A 16,675-nucleotide genomic window follows, 5' to 3' on the forward strand; every position below is an offset into this window, starting at 1 on the left:
TACGCCGAGGGGTAATCGTAAGATGATGTGTCGAGAATAAGAAGACAGAAGATGAAGCCGCCAACAGGATTGGATTGTGCTGGCAAATGAAAGACATCCAGCCGATGCACCGCGAACCGACCAGACGGAAGGGAAAGAGGAGAGAATCGCGCACCGCAAGAAGTCCCAGAGATTACGAAGGATGACTCAGGAGATATTCTACAGCACCCTGAACACTGCCCCCTGAGCGTCGCAGAGCTTCCACATTTCTCTCGAACTCAAAGAAGCCCATATCGTTGAGTTGTCGAAGCTGGTCCGCGTATCTTTCCTCAGGCGGCCGATTGTCCTGCGGCGGAGGGCTTCCAAGGCCGGCGCCTCCAAGAAGAGCCGCCAAAGGATTAGCACCGGTCGCACCTCCTTGGGCTCCCATGGCCTGCATCATCTGCGACAACAGCGCGGGATCTCGAAGGAAGGGGTTCTGCTGCGGATTGAAAGGATTTAAGCCGGCCTGCCCAGCCTGAGAACCTGTAGCTCCAAACATGGCGGGGTTCATCAAGAAACTGAATGGATTCTGAAGATTCTGCTGGTTCTGGCCCTCACCGGTAGTTGTGCTGCCAGCAGTGGCGCTGCCAGTTGCTCCTTGCGTGCCTTGGGATTGTTCGCCACCTGCAGCTGTCGAGGTACTTGACGGGTTGGCGCCGAAAGCTGGTGGGGCTCCACCGAAAAGAGCAGCGAAAGGATTGCCCGCTCCTAGCGCAGGAGGAGCGAAAGGGTTGAAAGGAGGCACGCCCGCTGCAGCCGCATTTGCATTGTTGCTGTCCTGGTTGTTTCTGTTCTCCTCGGGCGTCGTGTTGGTCACCCCAGGGGCTGGGAACGCACTACCTCCGCCCAATCCGCCGCCACCAAACGCCCTCTGCATCTGCAACATATGACGGATAGAATTGGGATCGGTGAGCATGCGGCGAAATTCAGGGCTCTGCATCATTTGCCGCACTCCAGGACCCATATCACGCAACATGGGGTTTTGTTGAATCATCATGTCGATCATGGCTGGGTTCTGCAGGGCTTCATTGATGGTGGATTGAAACTGGGGGTTTTCAAGCATGTTGAGCATGCTTTCGGCGTCGGGAGGAGGTCCCATCTAGACGCATCAGTCAGCCGTTGAACTCAAAAAGCACGCTAAACTCCTCAATCGACAGTAAAAAAGCACTTACCCCGCCATCTGGACCAAACATGCCAGCGCCTGGAAGCTGTGCAAATCCAGCATATCTTGCACCTGTCAAGCCCGCGAGCGGGTTGTTCCCAGTGCCGGCAGCGAGATTGGTGGGCACAGCACCAGCTGCAGGAGCAGCCGAGGTACCAGCAGGTGCAGATGTAGCCGCACTCTGCGTAGACCCACCCTGTCTCTGATTGCTAGCGGCGCTCTTTACCAAATGGACAGTGTGGCCATCTTTGATCTTGTAAGTGGCTAGAGTCTCATTATCCTTGAGCACTCTCCCAGAGTAGATCAAACGCTGACGTTCAGCTGGAGTATCGGCATATTCGGAAGATGAGAGCTTCTGTTTCAACTCCGAGACTTGAGTAGAAAGAGGAAGAGTGAGGGTATATTTGGCGTCATTGGAGGATTTGATTGTGAAGGTGATGGGCGAATCTTCAGTCGTGGCGGTATCGTCGGCCATAATACGTAATGGAGGTGCGGGAAGGAGTATGAGGAGGGTAGAGCTGATGCGCTGTCAGAGAGGGATCACACTCAAGGAAAAGGGATAGTTGGTAGAAATTCAAAGTGTGACTGAGAATATGACACAACACAGGTAAAATGATGAAATTGAGAGACAGAAGAGCCGACTGCCTATCTGTAAGCTGGATATGAGGAGAGACCCCTCTAGGCTGTAAGTGGTTGGTAAGGTGGAAGCAGGCAGAATCCCATCGACCGCCTTTCTTTGGCCGGTGAATTGATGCACTGAGCTCATAACAGCCGTGGACCTTGACAGCTATGTCACGTGCATGGGGACAAACAGTACAAACCCACGTGACTGGAGCTTCTTTCTCCCTTCAGAGCTGAATTTTCACTTCTGGCTCCTCAGGACGCAGTTGGGCAATACTCGCTCTTCTCGTGCAAGTATTTCCAACCCCGCTGCCAATCCCTTCTCTGAGGACACTCGGAAACTGAGAGTCCTCTTTTCCAATCTCTCAAGCTGCAGCAATGGGATTGATTCTATTCTAAAGTCAAATTGACTGCATTTGCGTCGTAAAACACTAGCAAACCGCAACCCTCGGTTCGGGCTGTGAAAAGCCTAATCGTTCACCATGGCTACCACTTCGAACATGTTCATGTATTCCCTGACGATCCAGCCTCCGACTGCGATCACACAAGCTATTCTGGGCCAGTTCGCAGGGACTAAAGAGCAACAGATCGTGACGGCGTCAGGGTCGAAGCTCACGATTCATCGTCCCGATCCGACTCAGGGCAAGATTACACCAATCTATTCCCAGGATGTCTTCGGTATCATCCGTTCTCTGGCAGCCTTTCGGTTGGCTGGAAGCAGTAAAGGTATGTTTGACATTCAGCCTCCTTGCCCCAATCGCAAGACCAACTTAGTGATTCGTCAAGCTTCCCGGGCAGCACGATCCTTATCTGCCGAGCCGACCTTAATGGAAGCAGGACGTGCTCCGGTCGGCATTGCTGACACTGGATGTTGATTCTGAATTGTGCTGAAAGAATATTGCTTATAGATTATATAATCATTGGTTCGGACTCGGGACGTATCACGATCATTGAATACGTTCCCTCCCAGAATCGGTTCAACCGTATCCATCTTGAGACCTTCGGCAAGTCCGGCGTCCGTCGTGTCGTCCCTGGTCAATACCTTGCGGTCGATCCAAAAGGTAGAGCTTGTTTGATTGCCTCTGTGGAGAAGAATAAGCTCGTTTACGTTCTGAATCGGAACTCGCAGGCCGAGCTCACGATTTCGTCCCCTCTGGAGGCCCACAAGCCGCAGACAGTGGTCTTTGCGATGACGGCTCTGGACGTTGGCTACGAGAATCCCATCTTCGCGGCCCTTGAGGTTGACTATTCGGAGGCGGATCAGGATCCAACTGGTCGAGCGTACGAAGAGTCCGAAAAACTGCTTGTGTACTATGAACTTGATCTCGGTCTGAATCATGTTGTTCGCAAGTGGGCCGATCCTGTTGACCGCACAGCATCTATGCTGTTCCAGGTGCCGGGAGGTGCCGATGGTCCCAGTGGTGTCCTGGTATGTGCAGAGGATAACATCACCTACCGGCACTCAAACCAAGATGCATTCAGAGTCCCGATTCCTCGACGCATTGGTGCAACAGAAAACCCCGACCGCAAGCGCTCTATCGTCGCCGGCGTCATGCACAAGATGAGGGGTGCTTTCTTCTTCCTTCTTCAGACTGAAGATGGCGACCTGTTCAAGATTACCATCGATATGGTGGAGGATGACAACGGACAACTGACTGGCGAGGTTAGAAGGTTGAAGATCAAATACTTCGATACAGTTCCTGTCGCGTCCAATTTGTTGATTCTGAAGAGTGGTTTCCTTTACGTTGCCAGTGAAGCAGGAAACCATCACTTCTACCAATTCGAGAAGCTGGGAGACGACGACGAAGAGACTGAATTTAGCAGCGAAAACTTTCCTGCGGATCCCTCTCTTCCCTACGAGCCGGTCTTTTTCCGACCGAGAGGAGCGGAGAACCTCAACCTCGTTGAGACACTCAACTCTCTCAACCCTTTGATCGATAGTAAGATTGTGAATCTGAACGAGGACGACGCTCCTCAAATTTACACTGTGTCCGGCACTGGCGCCCGGAGCAGCTTCAGGACCCTCAAGCACGGTCTGGAAGTCTCAGAGATCGTGGAATCGGAGCTCCCCAGTGTGCCTTCTGCTGTGTGGACGACCAAGTTGACTCGTGCCGATGAGTTTGACGCTTACATTATTCTTTCTTTCGCAAACGGTACTTTGGTTCTCAGCATCGGTGAGACAGTTGAAGAAGTTACCGACACCGGCTTTCTTTCCACTGCACCTACTTTGGCTGTTCAGCAGCTCGGTGAGGATTCGCTGATTCAGGTTCACCCGAGGGGCATTCGCCATATCCTTGCAGACCGGCGTGTCAATGAGTGGCCCGCTCCTCAACATCGTTCGATTGTCGCCGCTGCGACAAATGAGCGTCAGGTAGCGGTTGCCCTCAGTTCAGGTGAAATCGTGTACTTCGAGATGGATGCCGATGGAACGCTCGCTGAATACGATGAGAGACGCCAGATGTCTGGTACAGTAACATGCCTCAGTTTAGGCGAGGTTCCTGAAGGGCGTGTGAGAAGTTCTTTCTTGGCTGTCGGATGTGACGACTCTACTGTCCGCATTCTGAGCTTGGATCCCGACTCGACCTTGGAGAATAAGTCAGTCCAGGCTCTTACCTCGGCTCCATCTGCGTTGAACATCATGTCAATGGCCGATTCAAGCTCGGGAGGTACGACACTGTACTTGCACATTGGCCTCTACTCCGGTGTCTACCTCCGTACTGTTCTCGACGAGGTGACTGGCGAACTTTCCGATACTCGTACCCGTTTCCTGGGAGCCAAGCCAGTGAAGCTATTCCGTGTTTCGGTCAAGGGACAAACGGCCGTTCTCGCGCTCAGCTCCCGACCATGGCTGGGCTACTCCGACACCCAGACAAAAGGTTTCATGCTCACCCCGTTGGATTACGTGGGCTTGGAATGGGGCTGGAATTTCTCCAGTGAGCAGTGTGTTGAAGGCATGGTTGGTATCCAGGCACAAAATCTTCGGTATGTTCTTCCCTTTTTACTCGCTTGTTCACTTCTCCTTTGTGATCGTATGATGAGAACTTTAATCCGAAAGTTCATGTGGATCATCTCTTTTAAAGTTTATATCTCCAATTGTTCCTACTGAGATCACTGCACCATACACATTTCAATTGTCAAACAATGTCTCACTCGATACATTTGACTAACTCGTTCACGCGATGACAGGATTTTCTCTATCGAGAAGTTGGACAACAACATACTGCAGGAGTCCATTCCTCTTTCAAACACGCCCCGTCGTCTGCTTAAGCATCCAGAACAGCCATTGTTCTATGTTATTGAGTCGGACAACAATGTCCTATCGCCGGCTACGAGAGCCAGATTGATTGAAGATTCCAAGGCGCGCAATGGCGAGACAAATGTTCTTCCGCCCGAAGAGTTCGGCTATCCACGGGCTACAGGTCACTGGGCGTCTTGCATTCAAATCGTCGATCCCCTAGATGCCAAAGCGGTGATTTCGACGATTGAACTCGAGGAGAACGAGGCCGCCGTCAGCATGGCAGCCGTACCCTTCTCTAGCCAGGACGATGAAACTTTCCTGGTGGTGGGAACGGCCAAGGATATGATTGTCAACCCTCCCTCATCAGCCGGGGGTTTCATCCACATTTACAGGTTCCAAGAAGATGGGAAGGAGCTGGAGTTCATTCACAAGACGAAGGTTGAAGAGCCGCCTCTTGCTCTCCTCGGATTCCAGGGACGTCTTCTTGCCGGCATCGGCTCTACCCTTCGGATCTACGACCTGGGAATGAAACAACTGCTCCGAAAATGTCAGGCTCCTGTTGTGTCAAAGACAATTGTTGGCCTTCAGACACAAGGTAGCCGGATTATCGTCAGCGACGTTCGCGAAAGCGTGACGTATGTCGTATACAAGTACCAGGAGAACGTTTTGATTCCTTTCGTTGATGATTCCGTCTCTCGCTGGACGACGAGCACCACCATGGTAGACTACGAGACTGTTGCCGGTGGTGACAAATTCGGTAACCTGTGGCTCGTCCGCTGTCCTAAGAAGGTCTCAGAGGAGGCGGACGAGGACGGATCGGGAGCGCATCTGATTCATGAGCGCGGTTATCTGCATGGCACGCCGAATCGCCTGGATCTGATGATCCACACCTACACACAGGATATCCCGACCAGCTTACACAAGACACAACTAGTGGCAGGTGGACGAGACATCCTTGTGTGGACCGGGTTTCAGGGTACAATTGGCATGCTTGTGCCTTTTGTGAGCCGCGAGGATGTGGACTTTTTCCAGAATCTAGAGATGCAACTAGCATCACAGTGCCCACCCCTCGCTGGACGGGATCATCTCATCTATCGCAGCTATTATGCACCAGTCAAGGGTGTGATTGATGGAGATCTGTGCGAAATGTATTTCTTATTGCCTAATGACACGAAGATGATGATTGCAGCGGAACTGGATCGTTCCGTCAGGGAGATTGAGCGGAAGATCTCGGTAAGTCAACCCATTTCCGACGTTATTTCTGGATGGTTTTCACTAACTATATACCTAGGATATGCGGACGAGGGTGGCGTACTAATAATTCTCTGATGGCAATTCCGGCGTCTGTGTGCGAGGGTCTATAGATACCCAATGACGATCATGCTAGATAAGCATATGTACAGATTTTATATCAGTCTTCCGGTTCCGAAGCATACATGCAATCTGTAGGCGGATGTCTCTTGCCTCGCTCGGTCTTCTGCTTCACTCGGTTGATCTTGAGCTGGATGCAGCCTGCATTTTCATATGCATGTCTGTATGAGACGAGAATGAGGTTTTGCCCTCGACGATCTTTGAGTACGGTTTTGTCCGGTATGCACCACGGATATTGAATCGTAATTTATCAGTCGGGACAGTCTCGTAGCTCTTATTCATAATGACAAGACATCTTTGCCATATTCGCATATCTTCCATATCACGATTCCTATTCCGTAGAAACTGCAGTCTTTAAAAAGTAAGTAGCGAAGTAGATGAATGTAGCTCGCGCACGCTGATTGGCTGGTGCCCCTCATAGTCTATCCCATGTCTTCTCAATCAGTTAGGTTGCCCTGAGCTGTTCCATCCTTTGTCATCCTCTTCTTCTTTTCAGTAAAGTAAATCACCACTAATCCAAACACCATCCGAGAGGATAACGCATACATCATGTCCGCCCAACCACCCACAGAACAACCTTGGCACGCCGCCTTCCCAGCACCCCGCAACACCGCCCGCAGCATCTCCCGTGAAGAAATGCTCCAGTGGATGCGCGAGGGCAAGCAGGCGGGAAAGGACTACGTGCTCGTTGATCTGCGCCGGAATGACCACGAAGTGAGTTGCTTGCCGTCTCTCTCACTGCAGCTGTAATTGTACTGACCATAACGCAGGGAGGAACGATCAAGGGCTCGCTGAATCTGCCCGCTCAGAGCTTGTATTATTCTCTGCCGACGGTGTATAATCTTCTCCGGGCGGGAGGGGTGAAGTACATTATTTGGTATTGCGGTATGTGGTTTTAGTCTTTGCAGGATGCGCAGGCGCGCAGGATGTGCTTGACTTGTGGATGGATTGTTTGATTGCTCATGCTGATATAGGCTCTTCGGCGGGGAGGGGAACTCGAGCTGCGAATTGGTTTGCGGATTACCTTGAGGACCAGAAAGATGGGTCGATTGAGAGCTTGGTGCTGCAGGGTGGGATTAAGGGGTGGGTTGGTGCTGGGGAGGAGTATAGGGAGTTGATGGAGGGGTTTGATGCTCAGATTTGGCAGAAGAATGGGATTGAGTTGAAGTGAGGCAGAGGAGGTACGCTTGAGGATATGGGTGAGATGTGGGTATATATATATATATATATATATAGAATGATAGCGATACTACGATCCGATATCTTCGTTTATTATGCCAGAGACACTTTTCATACTGGAAACGGGGCGTGATGACCTGGGAATCTCTTCTTTGGCAATGAATGCAAGATAATGGAGGAACGCCAGGCCCGGTCGTCGCATTTGCGGGCGATTAGGCCAGAGGCATTACCGGGAGTACCAGCAATCTGGGCGTCCATGATGTGGGAGACGATGTCTGAATTGTAGTTTGACTCGTCGTGGGGCAATCTTTCAAATAAGCAGCTCAAAACGAGCTACAATCTCACACCTTAGATCTTCGAAAGGTCCAAATGAAGAGACACTATATAAGAGCAACTCGACCGGTGGCGTCTGTTTCTGGCGCACGATATCGTATCCGAGATGGTTACGATGATCCTCCTCCGATGTGGGGTCAAGCTTACTGCCATATAAGGCAGGTGGACCCTTGGTAATCAAGCATATGATATCAGCCAGGGTGCTCGTCTCTAGTACAGACATACAAAGACTCAGATCCATCCATTCTGATTAGTTGGAACCATGCAGTAGCATCAAATGGCCCGATAGGATGGCCCTCGCTAGTTGCATGCTTGAACCGCAGCTACTTCTACTTGACAGCCTGATAAACTCCGTGTTCCCGCTGCAAACTAGTTGCGCCCCGAGCACTGACCCAATATCAGCTCTCATCATGGCCTTCGCTCGAGCTATACTCTCCAACCCCGCAGTTCCGATTGAAGATCGGCAACAGGCGCTCGACCGTGCTTTTTCCGATCCCGGTCTACCTTCAACTCACCCGACGTCTTCTTTCTGGCTCAGAAATCCACATCCCGAAGTTGCCCGGGCGCAGTCTACTGAGTTGCCATCTGAGGCAGAAGTAGTCATCATCGGTTCTGGGGTGACTGGAACCTCTATCGCAAGAACTCTGCTGAAGTCCCGCAAGCCTGGGAAGGAGACTAAACCTCGACCGGCTGTTGTTATCTTGGAAGCGCGCGATGTCTGTAGTGGTGCCACTGGCCGCAACGGCGGTCATATACTTGAGACAGCGGAAGAATTTGCAGCCCTCGAAGCAGCGCATGGCCTTGAAGCAGCCAAGAAGATCGTGAAGTTTCGAATGGCTCATCTGCAGGAGATCCTGAAGACCGCTGATGAGTATGGACTGACGGAGGAGACTCAAGTGAGAAAGGTCCAGTTTCTATGTGTGTATTTTGATGAGAGAGGCTGGAAGCGGGCTTTATCTCGCCTGCAACGCTTGAAAGAGTGTTTACCTGACGAAACCGTCGAGTGGAGAGCATATGAAGGAAATGAGATTCCAAAAGTGGGTTACAGATTTTCTTTTACCCAGTAGTCTCACCTGGGTTTGCATTTGCTGAATGTGCAGGAATTTTGCCTCCCTCATGCTCGAGGTATCGTTGCTGGTCCGGCTGGTGCTATCTGGCCATACAGGTTTGTCACTGGCATTTTGGCTCACTTGCGCGCCGAATTCCCCCATGATCTGCGGATTGTATCAAATACACCGGTGACATCTATTCGTGATGTTACGGTTGAAGAGGCCACTTCGTTGCGATATTCGATTGAAACGACCAGGGGCACTATCCGCGCTCGTCATGTCGTTCACTGTACCAACGCTCACGTTGGCCACCTTGTTCCCGGATTGAGAGGCCGTATTTACCCAGTCCGGGGGCAAATGTCTGCCCAGACACCGGGAAGCAAGTTCCGCAATCAGGGAACCGAGCATTCTTGGATTTTTAAATATGAACGGGGATTCGACTACCTAACTCAGCTACCACCGTCCGAGGCAGGCGACATGATGATGTTCGGAGGCGGATTGGCTCAAGGCGAGCTCGGTGGTGTTGGCGATTTTGGTGTTTCCACCGACTCGGGGCTGAGCCTGTACGCTGATATCCATCTCTCCGGTGCGTTGAGTGCTATTTTTGGTCGCGAGAACTGGGGCAGCGTCCCGGGTCCCAGTGTGGAGAAGATGTGGACAGGAAATATGGGCTTCAGCGCAGACGGCTTCCCATGGGTAGGGCAACTTCCTGTGTCTTTGACTGAAAGGAAACAGAAAGAGAAAGGCCAAGGAGCCGAATGGGTCTCTGCTGGATTTTCAGGGGAAGGCATGGTTTATGCATGGCTGTGCGGAAAAGCTCTGGGAACGATGCTGCTTGCTTATGACGATGAACTGCTCGAGACAGAATCCGCAGACCTCTCCTGGTTTCCAGAGCAGATGCTGGTAACTGAGAAGAGGATCAAGAAATCTATTCTGCCTCGCGATGTTGATGGGATATCATCTTATTTATATTTAATCCGGTAGTGGAACGATATGGCCTGTTCCGTGAGCATCTCTTTGAGGTTATGGGAATTATGGACCTTCCCCTCTCCCATGGCGGCTGGGACTCAAGCAATACAACAAGGATGGCGGGCATCCTATCCGACACTGGGGATCTGTAATGTGATTGTTTCTGTTCTGTTCATGTTTCTCTACGAGGAGACAAAATACTCTTAAGGTCATTGAAGGCGTGGACGCTTCCGCGGGACTTGCTGGGGATGCTCAGCAGGTCTCCGTGGACAACCCCAAGGCGGATTGCAAGCCCGATCTTGATTATCCTGCGAGTAGGGTGCAGACGAATACGGCAGGCCACCATGAACTCGATCACAAGCTCTGGATCTGGCCGAGTATCGGCGGCGCTTTATTGGGATTCGGACTGGGAAGTATTAGCGATGCAGCTTTGAGGCCGGTGATTGACAGCTATGCCTGATGTAAGCCCATCCCTTTTCCTTGCTTCTGCATGGGCTATTCTGATTAGGGGTCCGGTGCTAGTTCACCGGAGATGCCTGCCTTCACAGGCGTTACGTTTCTACGCAACCCCATCAGCATCGGAGTTCCCTTTGCTATCTCGCCTTGGATGCAGCGCAGCGGATTGACCGACATGTTCATCGCCTGCGGATTGGGTTTATCAGTCTGGCAATCACCATGACCATCATTCCGATGGAGATGTATGGGAAGAAGATGCGGGTGAGCACCGCAGGTCGATATCGACTGATGGCCGCTCAACAGGGGCAATGATTTAATATTTTCAGTCTGTCGTCCTTCCAAACCCAGATTCGGGGGATCCACCGGACGGAAAGGCTGGGGAGACGGGACCCAACTCCGCCGAGCTGGAAGTCGGCACCTGGCGTGATCGGAAAACCGTCCAGTCTCAGACTTTTATATGCAGGTGCTGAATCGGAGACGCAGTTCGGTGGTCTATACTTCGGCTAAGAGCGGATAGAACTGGAGTAGCCCCCATAGAGCCAATTCTAGAATTTCGCTCGGTTATCCTCGTCTTTGATCATAGAGAAAGATAAGAAGTAAAACAGTTGAATTTCTCAAAAGCAGTCAGGAATTGAGCCAAGTTATCAAATATTTTCATGTTATTATCAGGCGGGAGACCAGAATTGATGCCAATGCGTATTTTGACGTTTTTATTTAGCCGGACCCGTGTACGTGTTCCAAGCTAGTCCGGTAGGGCGCATCAAAGGGCGTGCACTGCAGCCACAAACCAGCCGAGGAGTCTTACTGCTCTTTGCAAGGTGTCAAGGAAAGGCGCAAACCAAGTTGGAAAAAGTCTTGGTACTGTATTCGATACTGGTATCAAGGTCCTCATTACAATCCTATTGACAAACTTGGGAAAATCATCCCCATGTGGAACAAATAGTGAAGCAATAATGGAAGACAATCAATCATTGTTGCATGATCATCATACTAAGTATATGCTGAACAGACCAGGTTGATCACTGTTCTATCTATTGATTCTCTTCTTCTTCTTCATCATCATCAGATGTCGTCATTCTCTGATATTTGTAATCTTCTACGTCTTGCATTATTTCAGCAGTGTACTCAATTTCAAGAAAGAGAATACGAGCAGAGGCGTGTCATTTCTTGTCATTGCAAGGGCGCAGACTGAGCATTAGTCATTTCCTCCAAACTGGCCAATCAGAGCTGCCTCCCATTGCAGGTGGATAATGCTTCTTTTTTCTCCCAACTTCTTGTTCCTTCATCACAATGATCCAAGTATAGTTTGGTACTACTAGTATCTCATCGGCCATCCATCAATCGGGAAGTTGTCTCGAGATCAACACGTGCTCGGTGGCTTTCTCTGGCTGATGTTCTCATGATCCATCCCTTCGATGATGGAGTCGGTCAGTCCAGATGTGATGTCGCAATCGATGGCTGATCGTTTCCCCGTATTGCTGCATTTCCATACTTCTTCACCTCCAAAGGAGTATGGAATTCAAACTTTCTTGATGCAAATGACTCACAAACGTTCGTCTATGCTTAGCAATCCATGTTAGTTCTTAATTTTGAACATGCAGAGGGGTGTTTCTCCTCGCTTTTATAAACATACGTTGTTTCCCTTGCTCCCTGTTGTAATTCCAGCTCGTCTATTTTTTATACTACTTCTTGTATAGAACTATCAGAGACCCTCAGGGCTCCACTGCTGCTCTTTTCCATTACTCAACAGCAATACTTCCGTCACCCCATCCCTGGATTCTCCAGTCATAGCTTCCGCGGGAATTTCCGTCGCTTTCCTTTTTTTATTATTTTGTGATCGGAATAAATATAACTTGCGTGATCCCTTGACTGTTGCGTCTGCACTTTTCTTTCCTATACAGACAGATCGAACTGCGCTGCTGCGTCTCTCTATACTTCGTCCGCTCGATTGACCAGCTCTCTCAAATGGCGGCTTCGATTATCACTCGGGGATCTAGCTCCCTGGAGTCGCTGACTGGACGCTCTCGCCCCAAGGTCCAGATCGACCTTGCCAATCAGACAGAAGGACTGGTCAGCTCGTATACCACCAAGGACCACATCGAAGGAACTGTGACCATCCGAGTAGACCATGACACGCGCTTTGAGGACGTCGAAATCACTTTCGAAGGTGCGACTTCCCCCCCCGTCAGGTGCCAGGGTTGCATGCTTGCTAACAGACGAGAATAGGAACAGCAAGAACGTCGGTCGAGCGAGCCGCCTACCCCGGCCGCACAGGGGCTTATCAGACATTCCTCAAGCTGCGCCAGCCCATTGATGACGCCGCATACCCAACTCCCCGCATTCTTGAGAGTGGACGCTCCTACCAGTTCCCCTTCACCTTCGTCGTCCCCGAGCGTCTGCTGCCCCATGTCTGCACCCACTCCAAGACCAACGCCCATGTGGAGCGGTCCCACACATTGCTGCCCCCGACCCTGGGGGACCCCATGCTCGCCAGTAACGGAAAGACCCTGCTGGATGACATGGTGCCCGAGATGTGCCAGATCTCGTACATGATCCGGGTTGTCTTGAACCGCAAGCCCGCCGGTGAGACCGCCGCGCGCAAGCCCCTCGCCTCGGCGGGGAAAAAAGTGCGCATCATCCCTACCGTCGACGAGGAGCCGCCACTCAACGTCTTCGACGGCGACGACGTCTACTGCACCCGCAAAGAGAAGGATGTCAAGCGCGGACTCATGCGCGGCAAGCTGGGCCGCTTGGTTGTGGCCGCCTCGCAACCGAAGCCTGTCCAACTGACTGCGCCCCAGGACGAGACCAAGGAGTCTGTCGGGACAGTGGCCACCATCCACCTGCGCTTCGATCCGGTCGGCAACGAAGCGCCGCCCCGGCTCGGCAGCGTCTGGAGTAGACTGCGCGTATCGACATACTACGCCGCTGTCCCCTGGGAAGACTACCCCTCCGCCCTGTCGGCGACCATGTGGGCGCAGGCCGGGAAGAGTGTCTACACGGAGACCGTGCCTCTGTCTACCCTCTGCGTCGCCTCGGCCCAGTGGACGAAGCACTCGGTCTCGAGCCCGGTCCGCCGGAGCTCATTGGAGTCTACCTCCTCGTCCGAGTCGCTCACCGGACCCTCGGCCTCTTTCTCGGGGAGCACCTACTATACCGCCTCGGTGGTGGTGCCCGTCTCCCTCCCCGCGTCCAAGGCCTTTGTTCCGACCTTCCACTCCTGCCTCGTCTCCCGCATGTACGCCCTCGACCTGAGTATCTCGTACCACACTCCCAACGCCAACATCCTGACTCCCACCGCCTCCCTTCGCGTTCCACTTCAGCTCACCTGCCAGCCCAAGGCAGATACGCGCCCCAAGTACGGGGTCCACGAGATCACTCTGGAAGAGGTAGACGCCGAGTTCTTCAGCCCTCGCAACGTTGCGCCCCCGTCCATCACCTCCTACGAGGCGTTTCCTCGAGCGCAGTCGAACCACATCGCGCCACCGCCCGAGTATACCGCCCTCCGGGCGCCGTTGCTGGCGAGCGAGCAACCCCGGCGAGTTGCCGCTGGTTGATGATTGAAAAAGGAGTGATATGATGAACATTACTAATTGCATGGCGTTTTTGATTGCTTGTATGATATACCCATTGACATCTTGATACCATAGATTGATGTTTGCTACAAAAGTTTGGGCGCTGCACATGGAATAGTTGTTAGATTGGCTTATGTTGGAATATTTTGCTTTGTATTCCTATAATAATATAATCGATCTCATGTTATCATCTGACAAACCTGTTGTACTTGGAGTAAGTAGGGAACTGCTCGCTTCCACGTACGCTACCAAGGTTTTCTGCAATGGTCACAGCGTCAAAGTAACCCCTATGTATCGTCTATAATTCCCTCATCATGGGCAATTCCAATAAGCAAAACGAATATAGTTAGTTCTGTGAAAAAAGAAGAACTAAAAAAAAGATAATGACAAGGGTGGGATTCGAACCCACGCCCCTTGCGAGACACGGAAACTGATGAATCAGTTTATAGGTCCAGTTCCTGAACCGTGCTCCTTAGACCACTCGGACACCTTGCCATTAGGTAATTCTACTCTCCATTTTATGCTATATTAGCCTGCGCCAGACTGATTATTCGTTAAATCCCAATTGCTCATAGAGTATTTCCACTTGGGAACAATAACGCTCAGGAGTTGGGACACATCCAGTCTCTATTTTGAAAGATCAATCTGGGATCACACAACTTCTTACCTGTTAAATTCCGACATGCTCTTTCTAAGGTGTGTAACCTTACAATGTGCGTGTGCTCCTGGTTGAATATACACTTCCGGAGTGAGCTAAATGCTATTGTTCATCGCAACCCCTGGTGCTCAGCTCTGCCTCCGGTTTGGAAGTATGGTTTTGATGTTCCCTCATCAAGACTTAGTTCCGAGTACTGAGATAGCCATTTTATCTACATAAATGCTGCCCTGCCGTCCACTTTGTGGTTAGTGCTTACGGCGAGAGGAAATTGAGAGGCTCTGAGAGCCATGCTGAAAACAATTAGGCCAGGAATAGCATGTCGGTGACAGGGAGGCTGAATCTTCGGCATAATTGACGCCCTCTGATCCTATCATCTATCTACAGAGATGAGAGAGAAATCTCACATGGTGGGGTGGATGCTCCTCTGCGTGAGCCACCCCCCGATCTTAGGCCATTGAGCGCAACACGGCTGTGTATATGCATGTCAGAAAGAGGATTGCAGCAACATGGCCAGATTCTCACAGCCCATATAAAACAGCTCACTTCCCTGACTTTGATGCCAACTCATCCGACTCAATATCATGACGGATACCGCCCAGTTAACCGCTCTGGAGTCCTTCCTCCAGGAGCATTCGACTATCATATACATTCCGCCCTCCTCTGCTGATTATCCATCCGCTCGTAAGGTCTGGAACAGCTCCCGCCGCGACAAACCGCTGGCCATTGTCCAGCCGCAGTCCCCTTCGGATGTGGCCTCTCTGATCAGATTCACCAAATCGCAGTCTCTCCCCTTCACACTCCGCTCGGGCGGCCATAACCTGGAAGGCCGATCCATTGTCGACGGCGCCCTGCTCATTGACCTGCGCGCTCTGAATGCCGTCACCATCGCACCGGATCGCAAGTCCGCCACCGTCCAAGGCGGCATCTTACAGGGGGAACTCGCCAACAGACTCTGGGCAGAGGGGCTAGCCACCCCGACAGGAACAGTCCCATCCGTAGGCTATGTCGGCTGGGCCACATACGGCGGGTACGGGCCCTTCTCCTCACACTGGGGTCTAGGCGTAGACCAGATCCTCGGCGCGACCCTCATCAACCCGGACGGCGAGATCATCGCTGCCGACGAGGCCCTTCTCCAGGGCATCCGCGGCGCGGGAGGTCTATTCGGTGTGATCGTCGATCTCACCATCAAGGTCTACCCACTCACGACCGTAAGCACTCTCCCTGCAACCCAAACCTGATGGCCAAAGCTAACACCCTCGTTAGCTCCTAGCCGGCGCCATCCTCTACGACTCAACCAACATCACCCAAACCTTCATCGCCTTCAACGCCGCCTACCGCGCCCTCCTCGACAGAGACCCCCTCCCCCCACAACTCGCCATCCAACAAATCGCCTTCAACAGCCCCTCCGCAGGCCGCCTCCTCGCCGCCATCTTCGTCTGGAGCAGTTCTGATACCACTACCGGCAACACCTGGGCCACCAAAATCGCCGCCCTCGCCCCCTGCCTCGCCAACACCGTCTCCGAAACCACCATCCCGTCCTTACTAACCTCCACCGGCGCCCTAATCCCAAGCTCCGCCTACGGTGCCCCGAGCACACACAGCATCCGCAGCATTACCCCCGCCGTAGCGGAGACTATCGGGGAGTATCTCGACTCGATGCCCTCGGACCCAGGCACGATGTTCTCCATACACCAGCTGCGGGGTCCGTCAGCCATGGCACAGAAGCACCCCACCGTCTTCGCGGCAAGAGAGCCGCATTACATGCTCGAGTTCCTGGGGTTCGCGGCGGAGGAGACGCGCAGCGCGGACGCGGTGGAATGGGCTGGGCAGATGGCGAGGGGGATTGAGCGTGCGGATCCGGTGACTATACTCCCGACGGCGTATGTGTCATTGTATAGTTCTGCCGCTGCAATATCATCTGATGAGGTGCTGCGGAAAGTGTATGGGGACCAGGCTGGGGTGGTGAGAGATCTAAAGAGGGGGTTTGATCCGGGGAATGTATTCAGGTTGACGGTGCCGTTGTTGTAGACGGCAATATATATA

The 16,675-nt window shown here is 52.1% G+C and overlaps 5 protein-coding genes and 1 non-coding gene across 6 annotated transcripts; 4 read left to right on the top strand and 2 right to left on the bottom strand.

The window, feature by feature from the left end:
* Positions 1-172: 172 nt before the first annotated feature.
* On the bottom strand, positions 173-1,658 carry ALT_0156 (ubiquitin domain-containing protein DSK2; the record flags this gene model as incomplete). Its single annotated transcript, XM_033561521.2, has 2 exons — positions 173-1,120; positions 1,194-1,658. The coding sequence occupies 2 exons, from the start codon at positions 1,656-1,658 to the stop codon at positions 173-175; spliced, it is 1,413 nt and encodes a 470-aa protein (XP_033417412.2).
* A 628-nt stretch (positions 1,659-2,286) lies between these two features.
* ALT_0157 (DDB1/RSE1 family protein) lies at positions 2,287-6,360 on the top strand (the record flags this gene model as incomplete). Its single annotated transcript, XM_033561520.1, has 4 exons — positions 2,287-2,530; positions 2,713-4,786; positions 4,991-6,275; positions 6,334-6,360. The coding sequence occupies 4 exons, from the start codon at positions 2,287-2,289 to the stop codon at positions 6,358-6,360; spliced, it is 3,630 nt and encodes a 1,209-aa protein (XP_033417411.1).
* Positions 6,361-6,962: 602 nt separating this feature from the next.
* On the top strand, positions 6,963-7,584 carry ALT_0158 (putative arsenate reductase (Arc2); the record flags this gene model as incomplete). The annotated part of the gene is made up of 3 exons (XM_033561519.2): positions 6,963-7,127; positions 7,184-7,298; positions 7,388-7,584. 3 exons carry the CDS (start codon positions 6,963-6,965, stop codon positions 7,582-7,584), a joined length of 477 nt encoding a protein of 158 aa, XP_033417410.1.
* A 751-nt stretch (positions 7,585-8,335) lies between these two features.
* On the top strand, positions 8,336-13,956 carry ALT_0159 (uncharacterized protein; the record flags this gene model as incomplete). Its single annotated transcript, XM_089598930.1, has 7 exons — positions 8,336-8,962; positions 9,026-9,877; positions 10,152-10,382; positions 10,466-10,660; positions 10,726-10,862; positions 12,301-12,566; positions 12,626-13,956. 7 exons carry the CDS (start codon positions 8,336-8,338, stop codon positions 13,954-13,956), a joined length of 3,639 nt encoding a protein of 1,212 aa, XP_089456594.1.
* A 402-nt stretch (positions 13,957-14,358) lies between these two features.
* ALT_t004 lies at positions 14,359-14,469 on the bottom strand. The gene is made up of 2 exons: positions 14,432-14,469; positions 14,359-14,402 (listed from the first exon to the last, which is right to left on the bottom strand). It is a non-coding gene; the product is annotated as a tRNA-Leu (tRNA).
* A 744-nt stretch (positions 14,470-15,213) lies between these two features.
* Positions 15,214-16,660, top strand: ALT_0160 (FAD-binding oxidoreductase; the record flags this gene model as incomplete). Its single annotated transcript, XM_033561516.2, has 2 exons — positions 15,214-15,840; positions 15,896-16,660. 2 exons carry the CDS (start codon positions 15,214-15,216, stop codon positions 16,658-16,660), a joined length of 1,392 nt encoding a protein of 463 aa, XP_033417407.2.
* Positions 16,661-16,675: the final 15 nt, after the last annotated feature.

Source organism: Aspergillus lentulus, assembly GCF_001445615.1.
Source record: "Aspergillus lentulus DNA, contig: Alt01, strain: IFM 54703, whole genome shotgun sequence".
Lineage (NCBI taxonomy): Eukaryota > Fungi > Ascomycota > Eurotiomycetes > Eurotiales > Aspergillaceae > Aspergillus > Aspergillus lentulus.